Here is a 9,740-nt window from a genome sequence, read left to right as displayed (position 1 = left end):
CCTCAGGCAGGCATGCGTTAGCAGGGAAGTTTGGCATGAGCTGGAGCGAAGGAGGGTTGGGCTGGCTATTCAGCTAGAAAAGGTATGCGAGGAAAATAAACTGCTGATCTCAGTATGAATGCTGAGTATATGAGGGGCTAGGGAATGCGTTCAGCGTTAACTTGGTTGATATAGGTGAGGAAATGATAATGCAAGCTCCAGAGCAAATTGGATGGGCTTGTCAAAGCCAAACCAGACAAAATGTTGCCATGGTTATTGAGTCACCCAAATAAAGAGAACACCGCTCACTCTGAAGTACAAAGGCTCAGGATGGCTCTGTGGTCCCTCACAAGGGCTGTGGGTAGAGGTGAACGTTCAGATTTGCTGCCTGCTATCATTAAGGAATGCAAATCAGAGCATGAAAATGAAAGCGGAGGGGTGACAAGGTGTCTCAGGAACCAGCTTTCCTGGTTGATGCCTAAGAAGTTCTCCTGGGAGTTCAGACTGATTGCTGTCTATTCTGCATAAAGGGTAGGCCAACTGGTTTTATTGATCCTCAGTTATTTTTCAATATTTTTTGCTTCATTAGTCCAGGCAGCCCAGGTACATCATCACAGGCCTGTAAATAAGCCTCAGTGGCCAATGCAAACCTATCCTCACGGTGAAGAATCTGCATTTTAGTTTTTAACAATAGACAAAGCCAAGTATACTTAGTTTTAATACAGCCAAGGAAAGATTTGAAAGGATTATTGCACAGTATAAAAAGGGGAGTGTACATTTATTATATTTTTAAAATATTATTTCTTCCATATTTTAAATAGTACAATGAGAATTAGCTTCAGTACTATTTTCTATTAGGGAAATTATTTCTCTGTGTGTTACTCCTACAGATGTGGTTTCAATCAGAATTCTTACTCTACCCCAATGAATTTGGAGTTTTGTGAGAAAAAAGGAGAAAAGAAAACAGGAAAGAAAACCGGTACAATGACATAGAAAATAGCTGGCTGCCAGGGGAAAACAGTGCCTGTGAAGATGAGGACCCAGCCTGAAGAATTTAGTGGCAAGGGCAGCAAGGGTGAAGAAAGTCACATTAAAACAGAGATGCAGTCTCTGGTGGGTCATTTGAATTTCATCTGCAGTGTAATTTTCATGCCATTTAGCCATAGCCACAGCAGGAATAAAGAGGACTAAACACATTAAAATGACAAAATCATACAAGGAGCGATTGGGGCTTGTGGTCATTATATTTGATAAAATTCAATGATACGGTAGGCTGAGTTAGTGTCGTATCAAAGATTTTGAGTGTTTACAGAAAAATATGATATGCAACAGGAGAAAGGTGTGTAGCACACTCATTCAGGGTTCACAGTACATTAAGTATCCATCAGGTACAAAGAAAGAAGGATTTCTGGCCTCAAAAAAGCCAAAACAAAAATACAAACAACAGCAAAACATCCCAACCTGTTAACAAGATTTGCAGTTGACCCTTAGAGTAGTGGCTCTGGGGTTTTCAGATCCTTCAAGGAAACATAGGATATTTTAATTACTATTTATGTGCTGCAAGATCCCTTAACGGTTAGTTAGTGGATTTAGAGCCTCAGAAAATGGGCTTGGATTGGAAGTTTTCATCAATTCTCAGACGCTGTCCTTAAGCACAAGCCATGGTAGGATGCCCCCCTGAAGCTGGGAGAATGCCGTTCAGTGCTGCACACTTCTGTAGTTCAGGTAGCCAGTGCACACAGGCACACGCCCACAGGCACGCTTCACTACCAATGCTCCTGGTGGAGAATGCGCATTTCAGTTTTGAACAACAAAGTGTAGTTTTATACACCTGAGGAAAGATGCTGTGAATTCTCTTATCCACATACAGCATGGGAGAATTCAGTCATTTCATGCACATTCATCTTAAGATCTGGTAAGGCACATTAAGAAGAGAGCTGAAGATTCTCACGTGTTTTCAAGAAAAGTTCCTGACAGTGGAAAACAGAATAATTCAGGGAGCTTCAAAACATCCCCTCATCCAGATCATCGATAAAGATATTGAACAAGACCGGCCCCAGTACTGAGCCCTGGGGAACACCGCTCGTGACCGGCCGCCAACTGGATGTAACTCCATTCACCACAACTCTCTGGGCCCGGCCGTCCAGCCAGTTTTTGACCCAGTGCAGAGTACACCTGTCTAAGCCGTGAGCCGCCAGCTTCTCTAGGAGAATGCTGTGGGAGACGGTGTCAAAGGCCTTGCTGAAGTCGAGGTAGACCACATCCACAGCCTTTCCCTCATCCACTAGGCGGGTCACCTCGTCATAGAAGGCGATCAGGTTGGTCAAGCAGGACCTGCCTCTCATGAATCCGTGCTGGCTAGGCCAGATCCCCTGGTTGTCCCGCTCCTGCCTTGTGAGCACCCTCAAGATGAACCGCTCCATAATCTTCCCCGGCACCGAGGTCAGGCTGACAGGCCTGTAGTTCCCCGGATCCTCCTTCCGGCCCTTCTTGTAGATGGGTGTCACATTGGCAAGCCTCCAGTCGTCCGGGACCTCCCCCGTTAACCAGGACTGCTGATAAATGATGGAGAGTGGCTTGGCGAGCACCTCCGCCAGCTCCCTCAGCACTCTCGGGTGGATCCCATCCGGCCCCATAGACTTGTGAGCATCCAGGTGGCGTAGCAGGTCATTGACTGCTTCCTCTTGGATTATGGGGGCTTCATCCTGCTCGCCGTCCCTGTCTTCCAGCTCGGGGGGCCGAGTACCCTGAGGATAACTGGTCTGTCTGTTAAAGACTGAGGCAAAGATTGAGTGCACCCTCAGTAAGTTTGCAGACGACACCAAGTTGGGCGGGAGCGTTGATCTGCTCAAGGGTAGGAAGGCTCTGCAGAGGGACCTGGACAGGCTGGACCGATGGGCCCAGACCAATTGTATGAGGTTCAACAAGGCCAAGTGCCGGGTCCTGCACTTCGGCCACAACAACCCCATGCAGCGCTACAGGCTTGGGGAAGAGTGGCTGGAAAGCTGCCCAGCGGAGAAGGACCTGGGGGTGCTGGTCGACAGCCGGCTGAACATGAGCCGGCAGTGTGCCCAGGTGGCCAAGAAGGCCAATGGCATCCTGGCCTGTATCAGAAATAGTGTGGCCAGCAGGAGTAGGGAAGTGATCGTGCCCCTGTACTCGGCACTGGTGAGGCCGCACCTCGAATACTGTGTTCAGTTTTGGGCCCCTCACTACAAGAAGGACATTGAGGTGCTGGAGCGTGTCCAGAGAAGGGCAACGAGGCTGGTGAGGGGTCTGGAGAACAAGTCTTATGAGGAGCGGCTGAGGGAACTGGGGTTGTTTAGCCTGCAGAAAAGGAGGCTGAGGGGAGACCTCATCGCTCTCTACAACTACCTGAAAGGAGGTTGTAGCGAGGTGGGTGTCGGTCTCTTCTCCCAAGTAAATAGCGATAGGACGAGAGGAAATGGCCTCAAGTTGCGCCGGGGGAGGTTTAGATTGGATGTAAGGAAAAATTTCTTTACTGAAAGAGTGGTGAAACATTGGAACAGGCTGCCCAGGGAAGTGGTTGAGTCCCCATCCCTGGAGGTATTTAAAAGACGAGTAGATGAGGCACTTGGGGACATGGTTTAGGACATGGTGGTGTTGGGTTGATGGTTGGACTCGATGATCTTAGAGGTCTTTTCCAACCTCAATGATTCTATGATTCTATGATTCTGGGCTTCAATAAATTGGCATCATCACTGGAGCACGCTGATTAACAATAACTGAATGTAAGGGCCATGGAAGGAGAGCATCTGCTCCTTTAAGAGCAGCTGGTCAAAGGAGTCATAAACAAGAACATGCAGAGACAAACCTGCCTGACATAGTAAGGGAGGTAGTGATGAGAACAATCCTGGTCGGTGGCACTAATTGTTAAGGACATGAGGAGTGTGAGAAAGTTTATTTTTTCAGCTGGGAGGATAAGGAAAGGGAGGGAGACAAACACACAGAGATGTAAAACCTGATCAATTAGCGTTAACAAAGGCAATAACCAGAAACAAACCTGGTCAGTCACACCAGTCGATGGGATATCAAGAAACTGCAGCAACCCAGGACTTTGCAACTGATAAGGATGAGAACCTGAGGGTTTATTTTTCCAGGCAGTCATAGCATGAACTAAAAATATTTTTTATTGGATTGGTGCTTGGAAATCACATTCTGGTTTATGCAGACTGAAGTTCATTTCATCTTGCCTCAGTCGTTAGTGAATATAATGCAGAAACAAACAAAATCATAGATTTATAAAATTCAAACTTAGAAAGTACTATGATTATCTCATTTAACCTTGTGTACTTTACAGGCCAAAGTTTATGTGCTAAAATCTGTGTGAAGCCAATATAATGATGTTTGCCCAAAAACATATCACCTAAGGAAAATCCAGCTGCAGTTTAAATGCTTCAAGCAACAGAGAGACTCCACCAAATCCATTATAATGTTTTTCCCATGACTAATTATATTCACTGCTAAAAATGAGCACCTTATTTCTAACCTGAACGTATCAACATGCAGCTTTTTAAGTATTCCCTCTTTTTTTTTTTTCTGCTAGATAAAAAACCAGTTTGTTATCATACTGGTTACATAAAAAATCATGAATCAATTGAACACTGACATATCAAGGTATGTGGTGAATAATGTCAGGCAAAATGAAAAAGAAATATACGTTTTCCAAACAGAATATATACACATGATTATCACTTGATACAGTGAGCTAAGTAGTAACCCAGCATCTGAGTCATGAAAATCTAGCCACCACCTTTGGTATGCACTCAGGTTGTAAAGGAATAATCAAACCCAGCTTTGATTCGTCTTAAGAACTGATTCTCAGCAACCTTGTGCAAGTATGTTTATGCAATGTAAATGTAGAACATAATTAGATTTGTGCTTCCCAGTCATGCTCATATAAGGAAGATGCTTATTTTTCCCTCATCTCCAACCTGTGGACTCTCTTTGTAGATGTGCACATGGCTACTACGAAGCAACTTCCCTGAGAATCGGCACTTCAAAGGCCACCGCATTGATTACATTGAGAAACTTACTGCTGTTAAAGAAACAAAGTATTTAAAGGCAAAGATAAATACACATGCAGGTTGCTTCATTTGATGGTAACTCTTTACATTTATAACTGACTTAGGTACGATACAGCAAGTAACCACTGAACGTAGTTACTGGTGGATACTTGGCTGGTATAGAGCCAGTTGCCAGTCTAAGCCAGACTTCTTGACCATAATTTAACTCTAATAAAGCATTTCCAGTAATTACTCTGTCAGTGTACTTGTTACCATTAATATTTTCAGCCTGAAAAGTGAGTTTGTCTATTCCATCAATGACCAGATAGCCAGAGGCACGTGGACTAAATGATTCAATGGTATATTCAAAAATATAGACCCCCAGATATGGAACATGGAACTTCCCGGTTGCTGGGGCAAAGGAAGCTCCGTAGTTGACATCCAGATTGTTAAATCTGATGGGTCCCGGAGTCGTCATTCCATACGTATGAGAGGCAAAAAAAGCCACCATAGGCGCATATCTGTATGATCCTTTTGAAAAATCTGGAAAGGAATAAAGAACAATTTCAAGTAACGTTACATTGTATAAAGGCAACTCCGACCAGCCGGAAGATTAAAAGCAGCTTTTCTGAAGTCACATCAACGGGGAGCTTGAGTAACTGAAACATAGTATTTCTGCATAAACACAGAGTTTTTCTGTATTGTATAAAAAGTAATTTTCCTCGCAATTAGTGCTAGGTGTATCCACAAAAGAACAATTTTAGAAACAGCAAGGGAACTTTATATTTGTCTATACTATGTTATCATTAACGGAGCTGCTATTTTTCTTTTCTTTCTTCCCCCCTTCTCCCCCCCCAAGTTTTTCCCACCCCAGGATCTCTTTCATTGTTCATCTGTGTGCGCTGAAGCCAAGAATTTTCTCCACAAATCTTAGACAAACACTGAAGAGGTTTAGCACTCCTGACATTAAATGAGGGAATAAAAGTAGATGTTTTTCTCTTCAAGCTGAGCCTGCACACTATGATTCCCTGCCACTGTACAAATGATTTTATTCACTATTCATATGCTGTCATGAGTGAGAATCAGCCAAATGGCTGCTGAAAGCTGCATAAAATTCACATTCCATGTGGCCTGGATGTAAATTATTTGTTTGTTTTCTGGACTTAATAAGCACAGTTTCCACTTAGCTTTTCTGAAATATCTGAAATTGTCTGAAAGGGCTGCATCCTTTGCTGATGAAAATCAGAGGCATGCCTAAAATGACTCCTTGATGCCATAGTCCCACACATCATGGTAGCTACTGGTATTTATAGAGCATTTGTGGCTGTGCTGAAGCTAGTATTCCCCAGTGATGTGATTTTACCTCCCCCTTCGAATTCCATGATATCATGTTCAAATACATCTATTGTACACACTCCCACTCTGCACAATTCAGCAGGGAGCTTTCCAGTTATTAAGGCTGGTCCCAGCCCAATTTAATACCATCATCTGGTCATATTAAAGAAAGAGATCGTGAGTCACCCACGGGGATTGATGTCTTCAGCACCAAAACACAGGACACTACTACTTGAGTTGGCACTCATTAAAGTGAAATGTGAGACCTTTGACCAGCAAATGCTCTCTAATTAGGCCCTGGGGCAGAGGCCGGTACTGCTAGCATATTGCACTACTAAATTCTTTACTTGCCGACACTCAGAGAATTGTCGTTCACCAGCTTCGTGCTGCAGTTGACTCCTCCAAAGGGGTGGCGACAAGCACAAATAAAACTCTGTCTGTCGTTGATACAGGTTCCTCCATTCTGGCACGGGGAACTGACACAATACTGCCCTGTGATAGAGAGGGAGGAAAACCAACCACCTCAGGTGCAATGTCATTACAGTGACACTTCCCAAGTTTTCAGTATTTTGGAAAGCCTCTTTGTCAATTCATATAAAGCCGGTGGAATTTCTGCTGAGGTTCTGTGTGAAGGCCAACTTCAGATCCTGTACAGGCTGTTCAGACCCTTTGCTAGTCCAGACTCCCTCTTTGCCTGAACACAGCATACCCTCAGCTAGCCTCCAAGATATTCAGAATTACCTATAAATGCTGAGTTCTGCTTGTCTCAGAGGGTCAAGTATATGTAATAAGATGAAAGATATTACAACTCTAACTTCTTTGGAGCATCTCACTCCACAAACATTATGAGAACCATCAAAAGATTGGGGTATCTGAACAGCTGTGATTGTACAGTCCAAGAGACTCCTGTCAACAAACACTAACCTTTCCTTGCTCATTTCTTCCCTCCTGTCCTCCTTAATTTAATGACCTCCTTCCCTGCAATGTAAGTTTAAAGCCAGCAAAGCCTGGCTACAGCCAAGCATTAGGAAATTCTCCTTCTGCTGTTCCCTACACAAGTCCTTCCATAACAATCTAAGGCAGGGTGGCTCTGCAGGTGGTCCTCAGGACAGATTGAGTCTGGAGGACACTCATTCCCATAGGGAGAAGGGGGGGCTGAGAATCCACCCCTCCTTGTCACAGCCTGACACAGAGACCTGCAGTCCACCCAGCACCAGCTGCTCACTTCCCTCTTCCAGCTGGTCACAGTGGCAGTGGACTTTTTGTGCTGAGCCCCATGCAGGTGGCTCCGCCTCCTTCTTCCCTTCTTGTATGGTTGCCCTCAGACACTATAGCAAGCCAAGACACCAGTGAAAATCAGGCGGTCTGCATCATGTGATTAAAGAAATATGTTGGATCAGCTAATTAATCTTTACTCAGAATGGAAATGTGCCGAGGCGCTTGGAGCTGACCATACTGCAGGAGCCCTTCAGAAACAGCAAAACTTGGAAGAGACAATACTGACATTCCCAATTTTATTTCCTTCTTTTGGTGAGACAAAATAAATAGTTATTTTCCTGCTGGTTCAGGCAAATCTGTGCTTTGGTTTGGTTTCACTAATACAGGCACAGAAGGCTGCTCTTTTTGGACAGAGCCAGCTTATCCTTGGTCGTATCAAAACACAGAATTTGTACTGCTGGTGTACAGGTTGGACTGAACTGTCTGTGACATTACTCACCCAGATGTGTCACAACCATCGCAGAGGAGTCTGGCTACTGGTGATGAACGATATCCAAACCACTTCCAGCACTTGTCCTTGCCCATAAATAACTCAGTTCCAGGATATCTACCAAGATTGTCGTAAAAGTTTTGTATTGCAAGCAACACAAATTATACCAAACAGGTGGTTTTGCGGAGCACCCTCACTGAGGATGTTCTTGCCTCTCTTACCGACTATGTATGAGCTGGCCAGATCATGCCCATCCGATGCGGAGAAATCTGTCAGTCCAGTGCTGCTGAGCTCTGAGACAGTAACTACTGACTGTAATTGTATAATGTGTTGTCATAGCAGTTTGGGGGGAAGAACATTCAGGCCACATTAAAAATTAAATATTGCTATGAAAAATTCCGAACACAAAGCATTCCCAAGCCATACATTTTTCCTTTCTCTTGCTTTGGTCAAATAAAAGTCAGATGTTTTAGAAAATTAACCTTTTCTTTGCCAGGATCTACCAGCAGAGCTCTGAAAAAAGAACACCACACAGTCCTGTGACGGTAAATCTAGATTGGTGGGTGGGAACTGAAAAAGCCTTTCATAAAAGGGTCTACTTATTGCCAGGGAAATGTTGAACGGGATCTTCGCATAGATATTTCAGTAATGCCCATAGTTATCTTCAGATTCACATGCAGCCATTTCACAGACTGCTGCATTAAGGCAAACTATTTCTGTGAGGAATTTTAGTTCAGTGAGCAGCATGCTAAAGCACATTGTACAGTGCCACTTGAATTTGCACTGATGGAGCATATGGACTTAAAAACACAAGAGTAATTCTTTTCACAGAAAATAACATCCATCCCATAACTGCCTGAATCCCATTGCCTGAAATAAAGCAATTTAGGACTGCCATGACCGGGGTCACAGCACAGGCAACTGGACATGAGGAAATAATTTTTTTCTTCTCAGATAATATTTTTGCTGCACACTTAATTGAAGTTATTTTTCACTCTCATTTACCAAGCATCCACATATTTACCAAGTGTGAAAGGAAAGCAGAAAGGGAAGGAAAACAGCTGATTGTGTTGACTGTATCATATTCCCAAAATACAAAATACATGGCAGCCTCCCTGCTAATTGGCCTCTGCCTATCATAAACAATAAGTAAATCCAAGAAACAGGAAAAAGATCACAAAAGAAATGATAATGAGATTGCGACTAGTGTTTTAAGTCTGTTGAAGGGTGATTTTGCCTGAACTTAACCTTGGAGTTAAATCAAATTCAGACATAGCTTTACCTACAATAAATTCACCCTCCAGGTACAGCATTGCTTAACAGCAGCTGGGGAGTCTGCTCTATTTGCTAAAACTAGGAGAAGCTGTGAAGAGGTTTGAGTCAAGTTAGGATTTTCAGAGTAAGAGGTGAACGCCCTAGATCTCCACTGAGCAGGTAATCTCTGTGTAACTTCCATGTGGTCTTACAATAGCATGTTTTTGCTGTCATTTCTGGCTGAGGCTGCCCCACTGCCCAGTATTTTCTTTTTCTTTTTCCTTGCTGAAGGGCATCCTGAGACACTATGTCTGTATTCTCTGCTTGGGGTAAAGATGCCAAGAGGTTCAGATTAGGAAAGGATTTCCTACTATAGTATATATCCTATTTTTAATTAATCTTTCACAACTTAGTAGTGTAGATGAGTAAAAGAGAAA

General features: G+C 43.6%; 1 protein-coding gene across 1 annotated transcript in view; it reads right to left on the bottom strand.

Moving 5' to 3' along the window:
• Window positions 1-4,056: 4,056 nt before the first annotated feature.
• MMRN1 (multimerin 1) overlaps window positions 4,057-9,740 on the bottom strand; it is a 47,429-nt gene continuing 41,745 nt past the window's right edge. Inside the window, exons 7-8 of the mRNA XM_076336757.1 lie at window positions 6,693-6,833; window positions 4,057-5,549 (exon numbers count right to left, since the gene is read on the bottom strand). Coding sequence (XP_076192872.1) covers window positions 5,128-5,549; window positions 6,693-6,833 — 563 coding nt within the window. The 3' untranslated portion in view covers window positions 4,057-5,127. The remainder of the gene's footprint in view (window positions 5,550-6,692; window positions 6,834-9,740) is intronic.

The sequence above is a fragment of the Aptenodytes patagonicus genome, chromosome 4 (genome assembly GCF_965638725.1).
Source record: "Aptenodytes patagonicus chromosome 4, bAptPat1.pri.cur, whole genome shotgun sequence".
Lineage (NCBI taxonomy): Eukaryota > Metazoa > Chordata > Aves > Sphenisciformes > Spheniscidae > Aptenodytes > Aptenodytes patagonicus.
Note: the sequence above shows the minus strand (reverse complement) of the source record. Positions and strands in the feature narration are given on the sequence as shown.